The 20,278-nt window shown below is 47.3% G+C and overlaps 1 protein-coding gene across 1 annotated transcript; it reads right to left on the reverse strand.

Annotated features, from left to right (window-relative positions):
• Positions 1-10,197: 10,197 nt before the first annotated feature.
• On the reverse strand, positions 10,198-13,947 carry FAM25A (family with sequence similarity 25 member A). Its single transcript, XM_003929955.3, has 3 exons — positions 13,809-13,947; positions 12,087-12,149; positions 10,198-10,389 (listed from the first exon to the last, which is right to left on the reverse strand). Exons 1-3 carry the CDS (start codon positions 13,879-13,881, stop codon positions 10,256-10,258), a joined length of 270 nt encoding a protein of 89 aa, XP_003930004.1. The 5' UTR covers positions 13,882-13,947; the 3' UTR covers positions 10,198-10,255.
• Between the last annotated feature and the right edge of the window lie 6,331 nt (positions 13,948-20,278).

Raw genomic sequence — 20,278 nt, forward strand, 5'->3', positions numbered from 1 at the left:
GGGGCCTGGGATGTCCCCCCGATCGCCACAGGCTTTCAAGTGCCTGCCCCCACTGCCTGGCCTCTTCTATCCCCTGGTACCCACTCCAACTGTGGAGAAAGGTTGGGACTGAACTCAGGTGTTGTCACAGCCCAGCTGGGTGGGTGCACTCTTGGGGCAGTGCTGACACACCAGCCTCCTGTTGCCCCAGCCCTCTATGGTTTTTGGCTGCGAAAAGCACATGAGGGAAGAAAAGATGGGGCCGAGGGCAACTCAGCACTAGCCTGCAGGCGCCAGTTGGCACAAACAGTCCGGGCACCATGAATGGTGGTCAGACGCAGGCTCCTGGGTGGAAGGGGGTGAGTCCCCAGTGAAGCCCCACCTTCATTCCCACCTGGAAGGCCTGAAGCCTGGGGGCTTGGTTGCCAGTCCTGCAGACCTGAGGGGACACTCATGGTGCTTTTTCCTGGGCCAGTCCATGGCTGCCCATGTACCAATCAGCATGCACATTCCCCAGTGAAGACCATGAAAACCCCCTGACTCAACCAGAGCAGATCAGACATTGGGATGACCAGCTGCAGAGAGGAGCTACCATCTTCAGGGCCTTCTTCTCTCTGCTGAGAGCTGAACACTCACTGGGACAACATGCCTGCAAAGAGGAGTCACCCACTCCAGGGCCTCCTCTCTGCTGACAGCTGAACATTCAATGGAACCTGCCTACAGAGAGGAGCTACCCGCTGTGGGTCTCCTCTGTACTGTTCTAACACTCAGTAAAGCTCCTCTTCATCTTGCTCACACTCCACTTGTCTTCATACCACATTCTTCCTAATGCAGGACAAGAACTCGGGAAAAGGCGCCACTGGCCACAGAGGTTTTCAGCCAGGAAAGCAATATTCCAAAAAATCCTGTAGCACTTTTTTAGAAGGTGAACATTTTTTTTCTAATGCAAAGCTTATTTAAATGTTATATATAAAACAAGGTAAAGGGGAACCAGAAAATAAGAAATTTAAAGAAAGTTGTAAAAGTAGAGATATTTTTTGGTAAGAAAGCTAAAAGAGAGCCGGGCGCGGTGGCTCAAGCCTGTAATCCCAGCACTTTGGGAGGCCGAGGGGGGTGGATCACAAGGTCGAGAGTTCGAGACCATCCTGGTCGACATGGTGAAACCCCGTCTCTACTAAAAATACAAAAAATTAGCTGGGCATGGTGGCTCGTGCCTGTAATCCCAGCTACTCAGGAGGCTGAGGCAGGAGAATTGCCTGAACCCAGGAGACGGAGGTTGCGGTGAGCCGAGATCGCGCCATTGCACTCCAGCCTGGGTAACAAGAGCAAAACTCCGTCTCAAAAAAAAAAAAGAAAGCTAAAAGAGAAATAATTTTATATGAGAAAAAAAATCTTGTATGGCAAAATTTAGTCCTATAATAAAATGACTGATTGTTTAAGAAAAAGGGATGTTCAGGACAAACCATAAAGTCCAAGCATGTAATTAATGGTATGTGTGAGTCACAACAAGAGGATTTATATAAGAAAAAAACTTTATATGATCAAGTTGTCTATGACTAAAGGGAAATTATAACAGTCTTTCTAGAGATTGGGTTTGATGTAAAAAAAGATGCTTATACACTAAAGAATTAATTAGAACAATAAAATTTTCTAAAGGGATTGATTTACTCTTAATAAATTATAAGGGCCGGGCGTGGTGGCTCAAGCCTGTCATCCCAGCACTTTGGGAGGCCGAGGCGGGTGGATCACGAGGTCAAGAGATCGAGACCATCCTGGTCAACATGGTGAAACCCCGTCTCTACTAAAAATACTAAAAATTAGCTGGGCATGGTGGCGTGTGCCTGTAATCCCAGCTACTCAGGAGGCTGAGGCAGGAGAATTGCTTGAACCCAGGAGGCGGAGGTTGTGGTGAGCCGAGATCGCGCCATTGCACTCCAGCCTGGGCAACAAGAGCGAAACTCCGTCTCAAAAAAAAAAAAAAAAAAAAAGCTATACAGGAAGCATTGTCAAATATGAAATGGTGTTTGGTTTTCTTTGGGCTGTATTTGTATAAATATGTTACTGGTATGTGTTCCAAAATTATGGAAAACTCCTACAATTCTGATATGACTTAGCATATATTATCAGTCATAATGATCATTGTTATGTTAAATTATCGTGTGCCACAGAGGTAACAAATTTCCTTGTCAATTGTGTCCTTGACTATGGCTGCCCTAAGATTTTTTGTCATTCATGGACAATTGTGTTGTTTTTGTCCTCTTTAGAAGGTGGTTTTATAACCATCTATAAAATTCTAACAGGGGATCTTGAATGCAGGATTCTGATAACTTTGGAGATTGTGACATCAGAATAGAGGTCTCATGGAGAGCTAAAATATTCATGAACATCAAGCAGAACAGAAATTAACTGCATGGACTGAACTAATAGAAGACTGAAATAAGCTTTTTTACTTTTTGCTTAAAACATTGCTGATCTTTTGTTTTGTTTTTCAGAGTCAAGAAAACTTTTCTTTGGAGCTTTTTTTTTCTTTTTGATGGAGTCTTGCTCTATCATCCAGGCTGGAGTGTAGTGGTGCAATCTTGGCTCACTGCAACCTCCGCCTCCCAGTTTCAAGCAATTTTCCTGCCTCAGCCTTCCAAGTAACTGGGATTACAGGTATATGCCACCACACTTGGCTAATTTTTTGTATTTTTAGTAGAGATGGGGTTGCACCACGTTGGCCAGGCTGGTCTCAAACTCCTGACCTCAAGTGATCTGCCCACCTCGGCCTCCCAAAGTGCTGGGATTACAGGCATGTGCCGCCATGCCCAGCTCTCTTTTGAGCTATTGACTCCTATGAACAAAATTTGGAGCATATTTTTTTTTCCTCTACCTGATTTCTCTAGAATTTGGAAACTATTTGTGAGTATTCTTGCTTATGGCAATATAGATATTTACATAAGTGCAGCAAGAATCTGTTTCCATTTGTAACAGAGCACAATTGGAAAAACTGGTTATTTTACCAAAGCTTTGACTGGAATGGTGTGCTTTTCTTTAAGGAATCAAACAACTTATACGGCTAATAAAAGCCTCTTGGGAAACCTTGCCTACAGTCCCTGTATAGAGTTCCTGACATGTGATAAGTAAAGAATGTCACTTTCTGGCAGACTCTGAAGCCCCAAGTTATCTTGGGATCTCCAGAAGAGAAGAATTCACCCAACTCATAGGTATTTGATGGTATTAATACAAATCCATGGCTAGGCTCAGCTTTTAAGAAGTCTTATCTGAGATTCCATCTATGGAGCAAAGTTCCATCAAAACCAGTTTTAAAAGCCTATGTGAAAAAGAATGAGTCTTGCTACACTTTATACAAATAATTACAAGTGTAACAAAACAAATTGGTCCTATCGTGATTTGTCTTTAGTAAAAATAGGAAACTTAATACAAAAATTAGCCAGGCATGGTGGGGCACACCTGTAGTCCCAGTTACTTGGAAGCCTGAGGCAGGAGAATTGTTTGAACCCAGGAGGCAGAGGTTGCAGTGAGCTGAGATTGTACCACTGCACTCCAGCCTGGGTAACAGAGCAAAACTCTGTCTCAAAAAATAAAATAAAAAATAAATAAAAATAGGAAACTGGAGAGAGAAAACTTATGTTTCAAAACTATACCATATCTGTTAGATTATAGTCTTGCCTAATGTTTTTCAATTTTTATTATTTTCTACAGTTTGGACTCAATTCTAATTTTTCTTGGCTACAAGTCTCCGAAATAATGTTTTCAATTTTTTTCTTTTTTTTTTTTTTTTTTGAGACGGAGTTTCGCTCTTGTTACCCAGGCTGGAGTGCAATGGTGCGATCTCGGCTCACCGCAACCTCCGCCTCCTGGGTTCAGGCAATTCTCCTGCCTCAGCCTCCTGAGTAGCTGAGATTACAGGCACGTGCCACCATGCCCAGCTAATTTTTTGTATTTTTTAGTAGAGACGGGGTTTCACCATGTTGACCAGGATGGTCTCGATCTCCTGACCTCATGATCCACCCGCCTCAGCCTCCCAAAGTGCTGGGATTACAGGCTTGAGCCACCGCGCCCGGCTATTTTTTTCTTTTTTCTTTTCCCTTTTCCCCCATTTTTCCTAATTTGAAATCATGGAAAACAGCTGTGCTTTCTTAAAGCCCTGCATACTGAATCTAGACAACTTAAACTTCAGAAGAAAATAATAGCAGCCTGTTTACACACATAAGCCACTGTCATACCTGCCTACTGATATAAGAAATTCAAGGTAATGTGGCCTATATTAATTTTCCAGGATTTTTTGCTTGTTTGCTGTTTTCCTTCCTTCTTCTCTCTATTTTCTCTTTATAGGACATGAGACTTCTCAACCTATTAAAAATAAGCTTTTTTTTTTTTTTTTTTTTTTTTTTTTTTAAGGCGGGGTTTCACCATGTTGGTCAGGCTGGTCTTGAACTCCCGACCTCAGGTGATCCACCCGTCTTGGCCTCCAAAGTGCTTGGATTATAGGCGTGAGCCACCACGCCTGCCCTAAAAATAAGCTTTTCTAATAACTTGGGACCTAGCTGTCTAGGAATAAATCATCCTAGCCACGAGAGATCAAACAAAATCCGAGACCAGAGACTCATTTTCTTCTAAGATGCTTTCTCCAAAAGATTTTTAAAAGAAAAGTGGGAAAATATAAAAGGAAAATAAATCTTGGGGACACAAAACCACTAAGCTAAAGGGAAAAATCAAGCTAGGACCTGGTTAGGGCAAACCTGCTTCCCATTCAAAGTCATCCTTCTGCTCATGGAGATAAATGCACATCTGATTGCCTCCTTTGGAAAGGCTAATCAGAAACTCAGAAGAATGCAACCATTTGTCTCTCACCTACCTGTGACCTGGAAGCCCTCTCTCTGCTTCCGTTGTCCTGACTTTCTGGAAGGAACCAATGTAGTACATCTTATATATATTGATTGATATCTCATGTCTCCCTAAAATGTATAAAAAAAAAACAAGCTGTGCCCCAACCACTTCAGGCACATGTTGTCAAGATCTCCTGAGGCTGAGTCATGGGTGTGATACCTCAACCCTGATAAAATAAACTTTCTAAGTTAACTGAGACCTGTCTCAGTTATTTAGGGTTCATTCAGTTTCAGTAGTAAGAAGAGGAGACAGAGTAGGACAAGGAATTTGATTTGTAACTGACTGTGGACAATCAATTGGGATAGCTCACTACCTTTGGACCTGCTTGTGTTTAATTTGTTTTGAATAAATTCTCCCTAGATTGGTACAAGCCTTCGGTTAATTTCCAAAATGCTCAAAAAGTTTATTCTTTCTTTTATGAGTTTTTTTTTTTTTTCGTTGCTTTTCTGGAGGAGAGAATTTTTGGAGGCTGTTACTCCACTATTTCTACTATCATTCTCTATTGCTTTTATAACAGGTTTAGAGTTTGTCTGGGGGTGATTTCACACTCCTCGTTGCACAACACAGACATACATCTACACAGTAGAAAGAAAACAAGATGAAAGAAAGTGCTTATTCTACAAGAGCAATTTGCAAGATGAAGCTAGGGGATGCCGGCAGTGCTTTTCCAACTCTCTGTGTAGTAGGACCAGTTTGTTCGTTTATTTATTTAATTCATCGTGGTACTTTTTGTTGTTGTTGTTTGTTTATTTCTTTTCTGAGATGAAGCCTCACTCCATTGCCAGGCTGGAGTGTGGTGGTGCCTCTTGGCTCATTGCAACCTCTGCCTCCTGGGTTTAAGCGATTCTCCTGCCTCAGCTTCCAAAGTAGCTGAGACTACAGGTGTGCACCACCACGCCTGGCTAATTTTTGTATTTTTAGTAGATGGGGTTTCACCATGTTGGCCAGGTTGGTCTCGATTTCTTGACCTCATGATCTGCCTGCCTCGGCCTCCCAAAGTGCTGGGATTACAGGTGTGAGCTACTGCACCTGGCATGGTATGTGGTTCTACTGCAGTGACTTGTTTACACACAACATGTCACGAAAGTTCAATAACTCAAACCGGTCTGTATCCTGTTCAACAGGAACCATCTACTGATCACACTTCTGAAAATCTGGGCAATGTCAACCTGCTGTAAGAGTTCCCAAATGCTCTGTTATCTAGTGATAACAAAGTTTTCAAACCAGTGTATTTTGAGTAGCCCTTTACTAGAAATAATCTTGAATAAGCTAGTACTGCCCTCCACAACCACATTTTTAAAATATCTGTATTGGCTTTCTCTTCAATTCAAGCATCATGGAAATACATAATGTAGAAAATGAGGATTCCCCATATTCCCATAGAAATACACAGATGAGGCCAGGCACAGTGGCTCAAGCCTGTCATCCCAGCACTTTGGGAGGCCGAGGCGGGTGGATCACAAGGTCGAGAGATCAAGACCATCCTGGTCAACATGGTGAAACCCCATCTTTACTAAAAATACGAAAAATTAGCTGGGCATGGTGGCACGTGCCTGTAATCCCAGCCACTCAGGAGGCTGAAGCAGGAGAATTGCCTGAACCCAGGAGGCGGAGATTGTGGTGAGCCGAGATCGTGCCATTGCACTCCAGCCTGGGTAACAAGAGCGAAACTCCGTCTCAAAAAAAAAAAAAAAAAAAAGAAATACAAAGATGATCACTGGTAATATGTGTGCTACACATATGTTGCAAGTTTCTTCAAATCTTTCTTTCTTTCTTTCTTCTTTTTTTTTGAGACAGAGTCTATGTCATCCAGCTAAAGGGCAGTGGCATGATCTCAGCTCACTGCATCCTCTGCCTCCCAGGTTCAAGCAATTCTCCTGCCTCAGCCTTCCAAATAGCTGGGATTACAGGCACCTGCCACCATGCCCAGCTAATTTTTTATTGTATTTTCAGTAGAGACGACATTTCACCAAGTTGACCAAGATGGTCTCAAACTCCTGACCTCTGGTGATCCACCCACCTTGGCCTCCCAAAGTGCTGGAATTACAGGCATGAGCCACTGTGCCTGGCAGGTTTTTTGTACTTTATACAATTGTATGCTTGCTTTACAAAAATGAACTTATTCTACATATGTATGTTATTACCTTATTAGGACATGTTCCCAAATAACATATTACATTTCCATCAGCCTCCATCATTCGGGCAAGGAGGGACTGAATCACTGCTCAGTCATCCTAGAAGCCGCAGTTGAATATTTATTTAGTTGTTTTGTTTTTTTTTTTTTTTTGAGACAGAGTCTTGCTCTGTCTCCAGGCTCCAGGCTGGAGTGCAGTGGCACAATCTCGGCTCACTACAATCTCCGCCTCCTGGGTTCAAGCAATTCTCCTGCCTCAGCCTCCCAAGTAGCTGGGACTACAGGTGCGCGCCACCACACCCAGCTAATTTTTGTATTTTTTAGTAGAGATGGGGTTTCACCATGTTGGCCAGGATGGTCTCAATCTCTTGCCCTCGTGATCCACCCACCTCGGCCTCCCAAAGTGCTGGGATTACAGGCGTGAACCACCGGGCCTGTCCTAGTTTGTTTTGTTTTGTTTTGTTTTCTGAGACAGGGTATTCTCTGTTGCTTAAGCTGGAGTGCAGTGGCCTAATCATAGCTCACTGCAACCTCAAGGGCCTGGGTTCAAGGGAAACTTCCATCTTGGCCTCCTGAGTAGCTCAGCTTAATTAATTAATTTATTTATTTATTTTGGCCTGGCACGGTTGCTCACACCTGTTAATCCCAGCACTTTGGGAGACCGAGGTGGGCAGATCACTTGGGGTCAGGAGTTCAAGACCATCCTGGCCAACATGGTGAAACCCTATCTCTACTAAAAATACAAAAATTAGCTGGGCGTGGTGGCAAGTGCCTGTAATCCCAGTTACTCGAAGACTGAGGCAGGAGACTCACTTGAGCCCAGGAGGCAAAGGTTGCAATGAGCCGAGATCACTCTACTGCACTCCAGCCTGGGTGACAGAGCAAGACTCTGTCTCAAAGATAAACAAACAGATAAACAATAAAACAATTTTTTTTGTTTTTTTTGTTTTGGTTTGGTGTTTTTTGTTTTGTTTTGTTTTTGGAGAGACAGGAATCACTATGTTGCCCAGGCTGGTCTTAAACTCCTAGACTCAAGCAATCCTCCCATCTTGGCCTCCCAAAGTGCTGGGATTACAGGTGTGAGCCACCGTGCCCAGCCATTTTCATCATTCTTAATAGGCATGGAGCATTCCATTTAATAAACTGTATATGCAATGTTTGTTAACCAGTCCCTGTTGGTGTCCCTCTAGGTACAGGTCTCATTTTTCAACCTAAAGTATTTATAAAACACTGGAAGTAATAGATGTCACTTCCATATTGTGTGCCAAACCTAATAATAGCAAAACTTTCCATCCAAGTGATTTGGTTAACATTTTAGGATGTTTCTAATCTCTTAGTAATATAAATTTGCTACAATAAATCTGTGTGTTTGCCCTTTGGGCACCTGTGCGTACTTGTGCACACCTGGAGAATAAAGTCCTGTAAGAGGAACTGCCATGCAGAGAGGGTATTTCAGGCTATACTGCCACCCACAATGTGCTCGTGCAGAAAGCACGAGCTTTCATTTGGATCGGGGGGAATTTGAAAGTCATCAGGAACCAAACTAAGATATAAGGTCCAGCTGTAGCTGGAAAGCAAACGTTCCAAAGCTAAGACATTGGCTATTCCTGGGCTGTTCACAAACTGTGAGGTCAATTCTAGATGAGAACCAGAAATATGGTGAACCACTCACATTTTTTAACCAAAACACCTTTTCTTCTCATTTCTGCAAAGAACAAATAGCTTCCAGCAAGATAAATAAGGGATGCAATATTTTTACAAATTATTTCCGTTTTTTATTTTTAAAAATTTTAAGTTAAATGCTACTTAAAGACATATTTAACCTCTGTGATACAGACTTGCTCATGGGAAGAGAGGGCCAGTATTCTTGCCCACTACTACCCACTACAACATTTAGGGCTGACATCAGTCTCTAAATAAATATTCAACTGCAGCTTCTAGGATGACTGAGCCGTGACTCAGTCCCTCCTTGGCTGGATTCTGTAATTGCCCAGCAGAAATGCTTATCTGAGCTCTGCAAGAACAGGAAGCAGCTCAGTGGCAGCCTGCCTTGCTTGCTAAACTCTTCATCAAGCTGATCTATTATCTGCCCTGAATCCTGCAAGAACATCTCAAGGAAAATCTCAAAAACATTTAAGACAAAGCCAGGCATGGTGGCTCATGCCTGTAATCCAAGCACTTTGGAGGCCCAGGCGGGCGGATCACCTGAAGTTGGGAGTTCAAGACCAGCCTGACCAACATGGTAAAACCCCATCTTTATAAAAAAAAAAAAAAATTAAAAATTAAAAAAAAAAAAAGCATTCAAGACAAATGAGGGTCCTTCCTTGGTATGTTTTTGAAGCACTTAGGTGCCTGAACACTATATAGAGTTTCTGGGGAAACAGTTTTTTAGGAAATGTAGCACAGACACTAACAATTCTTCCAGAAAGGCCCCTTACTGACATGAAAGAGTTTAGTGTGAGAGAGAAGCATCTGATTCATCTTGGGGACCTATCCAACCAGCAGCAGGGGCCCCAGTGCCAGTGTCCACCTCAGCAGAGGAGACATGGGGGCATGCATAGTACTTCTGTTGAAAAATACTTCACCTAGGATGACTATAGTTAGCAACAATGTATTGTATATTTCAAAGTAAGCTAGAAGGCTGGGAACGATGGCTCACTCCTGTAATCCCAGCATTTTGGAAGGCCCAGGCAGGCAGATCACCTGAGGTCAGGAGTTCAAGACCAGCCTGGCCAACATGGTGAAACCCCATCTCTACTAAAAAGACAAAAATAAACATAAAAAAATTAGCCGTTGTGTGGTCCGCACTTGTAGTTCAAACTACTCGGGAGGCTGAGGCAGGAGAATTGCTTGAACCTGGGAGGTGGAGGTTGCAATGAGCTGAGATCACATCTCTGTCCTCCAGCCTGGGTGACAGAGCAAGACTCTGTCTCAAAACAAAAACAAAACCAAAAAAGAAAAAAAAAAAACAAAGTAGCTAGAAGAGGGGACTTGAAATGTACCCAACATATAGTAATAGCAAATATTTAAGGTGATGGACACTCCAAACACCCGACTTCATCACTACACATTCTATGCATGTAACAAATACCCAAATGTACTCCATAAATATGTAAAATATTTTGTATCAACCAGAAAATACTTTGCCTAGGGTTTCCATCCAAATGGGAATAAATCTAGGGCTCGATGTACACATTTCACAGCTTTTTATTGAGAATCGGGAGGGGTAGGCTGTGGTAGCAGGTGCACTCACTGTCCAAGTTTGCCCAGACTCTCTGCTGCATGGGTGATGGCATTTGTCACTGTGTTGGTCACTGTCTCAGTGACTTCCTTCATCTTTTTGTCCCCTGACTCTTGGGCTTTCTTTATGGCGTCAGCAATGGCTGTTGGAAAGAAAGAGGAAGAATTTCCGAGTGATCCACCCACTGAACTTGTGTCTTGAGTGACCTGTGGGATATGCCTGTCTTCATGGATTAGTCCCTGGAGTGGCCCTGTGGGACCAAGGGTAGCAGGACTCCTGGCAGAATGAATTTGAATTTGGTTTTAATTTCCCCAACAACTTGTATTTCTCCAACCATGAGTGAGACCGAGCATCAACTCATGGGTACATTGCCTGCGTATCCTTCATTTTTCTGGAAAATGCCTGCTTACGTCTTTTGGCCATTTTTATATTGGGTTGCTATATTGGATTATCATTTTTATTACAAATATTTTTCATCAGTTTGTGATTTTTCTTTTGGCCTGGTTTATAGTTTTGTTGTTGTTGTTTGCTATAGAAAATTCTGAAGTTTTGGATTGTCAAATTTACCAATATTTTCTTTATGGCTGCTGGGTTTTTTGTCATAGCTCTGAAGATTCTCCCCGCTCCAAAATTAGGCCAAAGTCTCGGATGCTATTATTGTGTCTAAATGTTTATGATGTCTTCCCCGTCCAAACTCGTATGTTGAAATCCTCAGCCCAGTGTGATGGTGTTAAGGGGTGGGGCCTTTGGGAGTTTGAGATAAGCACCCTTGTAAAAGAGACCACAGCCGGGCGTGGTGGCTCATGCCTGTAATCCTAGCACTTTGGGAGGCCAAGGTGGGTGGATCACCTGAGGTCAGGAGTTCAAAACCAGCCTGGCCACCCTGGTGAAACCCAATCTTTGAATAAAAGAAAAAGAAAAAAAAGAGAACACAGAGGGCTCCTTCCACCATATGAGGACACAGCTAGACCCAGCCACGAACCGGGAGGATGTCCTCACCAGATGCCAAATCTGCCCGCCCCTTGATCTTGGACTTCCCATCCTCCAGGAGTATGAGAAATAAATTTCTACTGTTTATAAGCCACTCATTTTATACGGTTTTTTTTTTTTTTGAAATGGAGTTTTGCTCCTGTTGCCCAGGCTAGAGTTCAATGGCACAATATTGGCTCACTATAAACTCCACCTCCCACATTCAAGGGATTCTCCTGCCTCAGCCTCCTGAGTAGCTGAGATTACAGGTATGTGCTAGCAGACTAGCTAATTTTTGTATTTTTAGTAGGAACGGGGTTTCACCATATTGGTCAGGCTGGTCTCTTACTCCTGACCTCAGGTGACCCACCCGCCTTGGCCTCCCAAAGGGTTGGGATTACAGGCGTGAGCCACCACGCCTGACCTGTGGTATTTTATAATAGCAGCCTGAGCCAAGACGGTTATCTCCTAGTAAGTTAATAAATTCGTATATGTAAATATAAGTCCTTCATCTACCTGGAATCTATTTTGTTGAAAAGGAATGAGATATATATATGCTTTTTACATAGTTCTCCTCATAGCTCACACACATCAATTTAACATTTAACATATAAATTTACGTGTCCCATGTTTTGTCCCAGTGTGACGCCACATAGTCTTTTGTGACTGTCTTCTTATCATTCCACAGAGAGAACCATCTAGGTGGTGCCCTAATGCAGTATAGTCTGTGGCCTCTGATGAGCTTAACTGCCCCAGCTGAGAGGCTCTGAAACATTAGGGGCAGAGTTTGACCTGGTTAGTCAAAGAACAGATTGGCCCCAGCTTCCCTTCCTCCCTCCTTCCTTCCCTGCCCGATTCAGCCGGCTGTACCTTTCTCTCCAGTCTCCTTGGCATGTTCCACCACTTCCTTCACCACCTCCTCCACGGCATGAACTGAAAAAAGAAGACAATTCCAGAGTGAGGGCTCAGAGCAGGCCCACTGCCGCCTAGTCCAGGGTGAGGGCTCAGAGCAGGCCCACTGCCCCCGCCCCCAGTCCAGGGTGAGGGCTCAGAGCAGGCCCACTGCCCCCGCCCCCAGTCTAGGGTGAGGGCTCAGAGCAGGCCCGCTCCTCCCCGGTCTAGGGTGAGAGCTCGGTGCTGGCCCGCTGCTCCCCAGTCCAGGGTGAGGGCTCAGTGCTGACCCACTTCTCCTCACAATGAACCTATACATCCCTGGATATCCAAGATGGGGCTCTGGGATGCCACCCCCAGCTGGGACAGGCTGGCTCAGGAGAAGGACCTTCCTCCCATGAGCTGGCTTTATTTGGAGATGCCGGAGGCCTGACTGCTGGGAGATAAGCTCAGTGAGCCCCATGAGGACACAGGGCTCCCAAGCCCCTTGGCCCTCCCTGGTCTGGAATGCCAATGAGCAGGCTGTCTTGCCAGCTGAGACGTGGAGCCCAGGCTGGGCCTGTGTGCCAGGTCACACCCTTCTCAGGATGTGCTGGTGCCTGCCTCGGGTTGGTTTCCAAAGCCTCAGCCAGCAAAACCGAGTCCCCCAAAGCAATTCCTCCAACAAAAGGGAATTCTCTGCCTACTTCAGAGTTGTTTAAAGTGTGGGGGTAGCCTGCTAGAATTGAAAGATTTCAGAGTCAGAAGAAATGGTTCTTATTCTAACTCTACCTTCCACCTCTTGGTTCCCTCATCTTTAGAATGAGAATCATACAAAACTCAGAGGCTAGTGAAAGGTTAAAGCAGGTGGTCCCCACCAGCTGCAGAGACAACACCACAATACGCATCTGCTGCCGTTTAGAAAAAGGTCCGCAAACTCAGGCAAGACTGTTTTCACACGGATGACCCATGAGGGGGGCCTGGCTGAGCCTCCCCACACACAGCTGCTGACCTCTGCATACAAAATATGCTTTGGGACTGGACAAGGTGGCTCACGCCTGTAATCCCACCACTTTGGGAGGCCAAGAAGCGTGGATCCCTTGAGGTCAGGAGTTTGAGACCAGCCTGGCCAACATGGCAAAATCCGGTCTCTACGAAAAATACAAAAATTAGCCGGGCATGGTGGCAGGTGCCTGTAATCCCAGCTACTCAGGAGGCTGAGGCACAAGAATCACTTGAACCCAGGAGGTAGAGGTTACAGTGAGCCGAGATCACACCACTGCACTCCAGCCTGGGTGACGGAGATAAAAATAAACATTGCTTCACAGGACTTGGATGAAATTTAAAAATGTCCTTTTTGACTTTGAACAGAATCAAATTTGGTGACTTCTTAAGAAATCTTTGAAGCTTTAAAGTTATGGTAAAAATAAAAATCCATCTTCCTTTTCCTGCATAGGTTAATCAGAATAGGCTGTTTTGACAAGAAAGGCTCCCCAGATTTCCAGGGTTCACCCAGCATCGGGGCTCAGGTCCTGCCCCCAGGAGACCGCCCCAGCTCTGCACCCCTCAACTCCGTGCTGTCCCAGTGGGGCTGAAGGCCAGGTTCCTGCGGGACCAAGGCCTACCCCCAGGTCCTTGCCTGCCTAATAAAATCCGCTTCCAACGGACTCAGTCTGCCCCAGATCCCCCCAACCCAGGTGGAAAGGAGCCCCAGATCCTCACCGGCTCCCTCGGTGGCCTTCTCGGTGCGGTGGGCCAGGCCCTCAGCAGCCAGCTTCCCCAGGCCTCCCAGCATCGTGTGGCAGCAGACGGTGGCCAACTAGGATGCTGAGGACCGGCCCAACGTGCTTTTATAGCTGCCCCGGTGTCTTCTGGGCTCTGGGGCACCAAGCCCTCGCCCCAGCCCAGTAGGAGGATACACAGGTGAGTCAGCGAAGGCGGCAGCAGGAAGGGGCTGAGCGGAGCCACCCCAGCACTGAGGTGGCAGCATCCCCTGACAGCATGAGACCTGTGTACCCCTGTCCTAGGGACCCCATGAAGGACAGAGACGGGGAGCAGGGCTGAAGCTAGACAGGAGAGATCTGGACATGCCCCTTCTTGAGGCAGAGGGCCTGAGTGCCAGCCCCCCTGAAACCCAAGCTCCCCAAGCCTGGGCACTGATACACACCTGGAGATAAGGCCTGGGACTCCAAGCCTGCTGCTCAAGGTCCCCACTGTGGCCCAGTCAGGGATTTGGGGGTTCTATAGGCCTGGGGACCTGGGAACACAAGTGGTGTGAGGGCCACTGCCCTCCCCATTCCTGGAGACCCTGGCTCTGCAGAGCAGTTTGCAGCCTCCATGGGACGAGTGTGGTGTTTAGGGTGGTGCCTTGCCCGAGGAAGAGGAGGGCACAGCACTGAGCAGAAGCATAGTCACCTGGCACTGCTCAGCTGATTGTCACTCACCCAAGAGGCTCTGTGAGGTCAGTGGTGCCCTCCTATTCCCCGGTGGAGTAGACAGAGGCCTCCACCACCACTAGGGAGATGCTTCTGGCCCTAGCTAGAATCCCCTAGAAAGCAGCTTCCCTGGCTCATGGTGCATTGCATGAGGAGTGGCCAGGCTGCTCCCTAGTTACTCATGATGGACAGAGATGCCTCAAGCCACCTGCCACATGCTGCTTCCCTTAGTCACCAGCCCAAACTGAGCCTCAGTTTCCGCATCTATAAAATGGGGACAGCGTGCCTTCCTGACTGTGTCACTAATCATCCCTGGGACAAAGCATGCAAGCTCCTGTTAAACACTTGTTTCCTCCCTCATCACTGAGGTGCTGGGATGTGCCCCTTGGCCGTGAGCTCTGACCAACCAGTGGGGTAGGCCAAGGAGTGACTGGGATATGAGGCTGCTTTGGAGCCAGAGGGCTGGGGAATGTGACTTCCGCTGGCCAGGGGCCAAGGACAGGTCTTCCCATGCTGCTGCTTCTGGGGTGCAGGCCTGGGGCAGGGTTCTGAGGCTCTCTCAGACCCCCTCATCTCTCAGAGCTGCTCTCCTGGGTATGCCAGGACCTGACCAGTTTGCTGGGCTGTGGGCCTCCCAGCCTGGGACCCAGGAGCTGAGACCTGCCTGGTGTTAGGGGGCACCAGGGCTATGGCCAGTCCCCCTAGGGTGGGCAGTGGGTACCATGGGCAGTAGTACCTCTGGGTCTCAAGGCCATGGCCCCACACATGCCCTTGTTATTTCCCTTGGACAGGGGCAAATCAGGCTTAAACAATTTAGAGGGGTCCTCTTTACGAAAAAGAATACAATAACATGACTCACATTTTTCATTTATATACATATGAACCTACGGACCCAGAAGGGGCTGTGAAAGTGGGGAGCCTGGAGCTCAGGGTGGCCCAGATGTCCTTGTCCTCCTCTTGTACCAGCCAGAGTCCAGGATGCTCCGCCCAGGGCATTGGGCTGGCACTACAAAAGTTTAGAGGGGACACCTGGGACACAGCTGGTGGGAATTTGGCTAGAAAACCCCAGAGACGCTCCCTGGACCCATCAGGTCCCCTTCCCTGTTTCTTCTGAGGCTGTGTGTTCCCCACCCCCACAGGGGTTCTTCGTATGCCTGTTCCCCTGACAGGCGTCATCTGCCACTCTAAAATGGCTTCCAGACCCCACAAACCCTTCACCGTAAGTCCCACCCTAGGGTACTCTGCACCAGCCCTCTCTCTCAGGAGCTCACCAGCCCCAGCCAGCCCACTGTCAGAGCTCAGCCACACAACAGGACCCTAGCCCACTGACCAGCCCAGAGCCAGGCCCACCATAGCCTCGGGGGCAGCTGCCCTTCCCCTCAACATGGTCACCTGCTCGTGAGACCCTGCCCTGCTTTAACGACCTGCCTTGGTGTGAGCATTATGATTCCAATGACAACACGCCATGGCCCTAGACCTCCTGGGCAAGGCTGGGTCTAGACGCGGATCCCAGATGCCTGCTGGGGAGAAGGCAAGAGGCCTGGGGAGGCCCAGGACCAGACTTGAGCCTCAGGCCCTGATGTCCTCCCACTTGGCCTTCCAGCTGCTGCTGTGACCAGATCCCCGTCCACTCAGCCCAGCCCATGGGTCCCAGCAGGCCGTCTGTGCCCCACCTCTGGGGCAGACCCCTAAAAGTGGGATCCCTTTTTAGTCGGAGAACCTGAGATAGCCCGAGATTCTCCTAACCATGATGCCTCCTGCTGGGAACGGCTTCACTTGCCTGGATGAGGTTGAGGGCAAAGCAGGTGAGGCCTGCCCTCCACCACCCCATCTTGGAAGAGGTCCAGCTCACAATGGTCCCAAGGGAGTGGCCCTTGGACGCAGGGACCCAAGTCAGCATAACCTGAGTCAGAAGGTCAAGTCCAGCCTCCCCTCAGGCAGGGAGAATATGGCTTTGATGGGAGCAGATGAATCTCCAGGTGGAATTTGCCCAACAAACCAGTTTTGCAAGGGACTAGCTGGCTGAATCATCAAGTCAAGGCGAGCCAGTGTTTCAAACAGCAATTTGCCAACTTAGCAATTATTGATTCTGGGCCGGGCGCGGTGGCTCAAGCCTGTAATCCCAGCACTTTGGGAGGCCGAGGCGGGTGGATCACGAGGTCAAGAGATCGAGACCATCCTGGTCAACATGGTGAAACCCCGTCTCTACTAAAAATACAAAAAAAAAACTAACTGGGCATGGTAGCGCGTGCCTGTAATCCCAGCTACTCAGGAGGCTGAGGCAGGAGAATTTCCTGAACCCAGGAGACGGAGGTTGCGGTGAGCCGAGATCGCGCCATTGCACTCCAGCCTGGGTAACAAGAGCGAAACTCCGTCTCAAAAAAACAACAACAACAACAAAAAAAAAACAAAGCAATTATCGATTCTGAAAAACAAATTGTCTATTTGGAGTACTTAAATACTTAGGCTGTCTCACGTCTGAAGCATGAAGATGCCTCCTGTGAGCTGAAGGACAGACGTCACGAGTGCCAAGAGTTTTGTGTCAGTCCCTCCTGCCGGTGTCTTCTCCCACTGTGCTCTGTGGATTCGAACTCACAGTTTGTGCTATGTCCACTGCCTGCCCACCCTAACCAGACTCCTGGAGACCTGGCTGGCCAGTCACCAGAGGAAGAGGGCCCAGCAGCACGCCAGCACTCACCCACCTGTGGGGATCAGTCAGCCCCAGGGGAAGCTACAGGACATACTCAAATGGGTACTTCAGGAAAGGAGCTGTTCACAGAGGTGTGGACAGAGTTAAGGGAACCAGTGAGAGATGAGGCGTGCCCTGGACCAGCAAGAGTGGGAGCTGTTATCTCCCTGGGTCTAGAGGGACGGGAAAGGTGTTCATGGACCCCGACAAGAGCTGTGGCTAGAGGAGGATCGTCAGGAGCTGCAGCCATCAGCAGAAAGATGTGGCCACTGCCAAAGCAGCCCAGCAAGGAAGAATCCGGGCGAATAACCACCTCTCCTCTCTCTCTCTCCAATCTCCGATGACATCCCCCACTGTCTGAATTCCACTAGGGCCAGAGAGTGATGCACCCTGCTGATGCAGTCCAAGAGGGAGCAGGCAGGGACGAGCCAGTGGGTATGGAGGGGAAACAGAAATGGAGAATTCCAGCTCACTCTGCCGGATTTCTGGGTCTGATAGAAACATAGCAGCTGCTTAATTCTTTTCTTTACCTTTTTTTTCTTTTTTGTTTTTTTGAGATGGAGTTTCACTCTTGTTGCCCAGGCTGGAGTGCAGTAGCGTGATCTCGGCTCACTGCAACCGCCACCTCCTGAGTTCAAAGGCTCCTCCTGACTCAGCCTCCCAAGTAGCTGGGATTACAGGCACACACCACCACGCCTGGCTAATTTTGTACTTTTGGCAGAGACGGGGGTTCACCATGTTGGACAGGCTGGACTTGAACCTCTGACTTCATGCGATCCACTTGCCTCAGCCTCCCAAAGTGCTGGGATTACAGGCGTGAGCCACTGCTTCAGGCCTGCAGCAGCTTAATTCTACAGTGTCTCGTTTCTCTTTCTGGAAACTATATGGAGAGACAACAAGACCAAGAAGAAGGAAGAGGAGGAGAAGGAGGAAGAAAAAGCCCATCATCCATACACACATCAAACTCAACTTCAGAGAAATTAGGAAGCTGCGAAGCCACGTAAACCTGAAAGCAGGTGATACCAGCAGAACCAACGCAGGAAGCCAGGGAAGTGCAGAAGAACAGGGTATGGGGGGTAACCGGGGGATCTTCACGGTCACCAGCAACACACCCTCCTGGGAGGAGAGGACTGCAGATCTCGGGAAAGAAGGAGCAGGTGGTGCCTGGGGAAGACCAGGTGTGCTGGATCTGAGAGGCCACTCCCCAGCAGAGGCGGGAACACTTGGGAAGGCAGGGCTGAGTCCCTGGAGGCTGAATCCGGGAAAGGAGCCTGGCATTAGAGCCTTCCTGAAGCCGAGTGGGTTCTGAGAGGCAAGGGGGCAGTAGTAGAGAGGTGAGGCTGACGCTTCTGTGCAGGAAGGGCAGGCTCCTGAGGAAGGGAGCCCTGAACGCCCTCCGTTAGATTCCCATAGAGCCCCGCTCCCTCCACAGGGACCTCCAGTTGATGTCTGGGAAATTCCATTCACACTGGAACCTCCGATACACTGCCATGAATGTGAGAGTTTCGTGACTGATGGGTAGCTTTCTGTCTTCCAAATCAATTGTATAGTTCCACTTATTCCTCCCCCAGGCTCCCTGAACGTTCACCTCTTATGAACGTTAACCACAGTATGGTGATCAGAGCCAGGAAAATCACATTCTCATGTTTAACTAAATTAAAATTTAAATTATTTCACAAAATAACCAATTTTATTAATTTTTGTTATTTTAAGACGAAGCTTCGCTCTCGTTGCCCAGGCTGGAGTGCAATAGCGCAATCTCGGCTCCTTGCAACCTCTGCCTTCCAGGTTCAAGTGATTCTCCTGCCTCAGCCTCCCAAGTAGCTGGGATGACAGGTGTATGCCACCACCCCCGGCTAATTTTTGTATTTTTTGTAAAAATGAGATCTCATTATATTGATCAGACTGGTCTCGAACTTCTGAGCTCAGGTGATCCGCCCGCCTCAGCCTCCCAAAGTGCTAGGATTACAGGTGTGAGCCACTGCACCTGGCCAATTTTATTAATTTAATTAAATACATTTAGATCATTTAAATAATATGTTTAACTATATTCAACTAATTTAAGATGAACATATTAGTAAACTAAAGACCTTACTGGAGTTTCACTGCTTTTTCCACTAATGTCGTTTTTCTGTTCTTTCTTAGTCTCCTGCAGTTTTGTTGGACTGCAATAACTGTTCCTCAGTCTTTCTTTGTCTTTCATGACCTTGGCACTTTGAACCCGTACTGATCAGTACTTGTCAAACGTTCCTGGACTTGGGTTTGACTGATGTATTCCCATGATTGGACTGAGGTTGTATACTTTTGGCAACTACAGCACAAAAATGATGTGAAATCCTTCCCAGTGCTTCCATCAGAGTTATGGCATTGATAGTTCTTATTACGGATGATGCTGAACTTTCATTTGGTTAAGGTTTATTTTGGGTTTCTCCATTGTAAAGTTACTATCTTTCCCCCTTGTAGGGGGAAAACGTCTCAGGAGAAATACTTAGAGACTGCAAATTTTGTATCTTCTCAAACTTTAAAAATTTTTTCGGGCCGGGGACAGTGGCTCACGCCTGTAATCCCAGCACTTTGGGAGGCCGAGGCAGGTGGATCAGGAGGTCAAGGGATCGAGACCATCTTGGCCAACATGGTGAAACCCTGTCTCTACTAAAATACAAAAATTAGCTGGGCGTGGTGGTGCACGCCTGTAGTTCCAGCTACTCGGGAGGCTGAGGCAGGAGATTCGCTTGAACCCAGGGGGCGGAAGTTGCAGTGAGCCAAGATTGTGCCACTGTACTCCAGCCTGATGCCAAGAGACAGAGCAAGACTCTATCTCAAAAAAAAAAAAATTTTTTTTTTTTTTTTCTATTTTGACGGCTGGGTGTGGTGGCTGATGCCTATAATCCTAGCACTTTGGGAAGCTGAGGAGGGTAGACCACCTGAGGTCAAGAGTTTGAGCCCTGGCCAACCTGGGAAAACCCCATCTCTACTAAAAATACAAAATTACCTGGGCATGGTGGCACATACCTGTAAGTCCAAGCTACTTGGGAGGCTGAGGCAGGAGAATCACTTAAACCTAGAAG

This window comes from Saimiri boliviensis, chromosome 12, assembly GCF_048565385.1.
Source record: "Saimiri boliviensis isolate mSaiBol1 chromosome 12, mSaiBol1.pri, whole genome shotgun sequence".
NCBI classification, from domain to species: domain Eukaryota; kingdom Metazoa; phylum Chordata; class Mammalia; order Primates; family Cebidae; genus Saimiri; species Saimiri boliviensis.

Bases quoted from the DNA above. Each gene is read 5' to 3' on its own strand.
- FAM25A (XM_003929955.3), bottom strand. From the start codon at position 13,881: ATGCTGGGAGGCCTGGGGAAGCTGGCTGCTGAGGGCCTGGCCCACCGC. The intron at 12,150-13,808 runs GTGAGGATCTGG...TTCTTTTTTCAG, and splicing joins GAAGGCCACCGAGGGAGCCG to TTCATGCCGTGGAGGAGGTG. The intron at 10,390-12,086 runs GTACAGCCGGCT...TCTTTCCAACAG, and splicing joins CAAGGAGACTGGAGAGAAAG to CCATTGCTGACGCCATAAAG.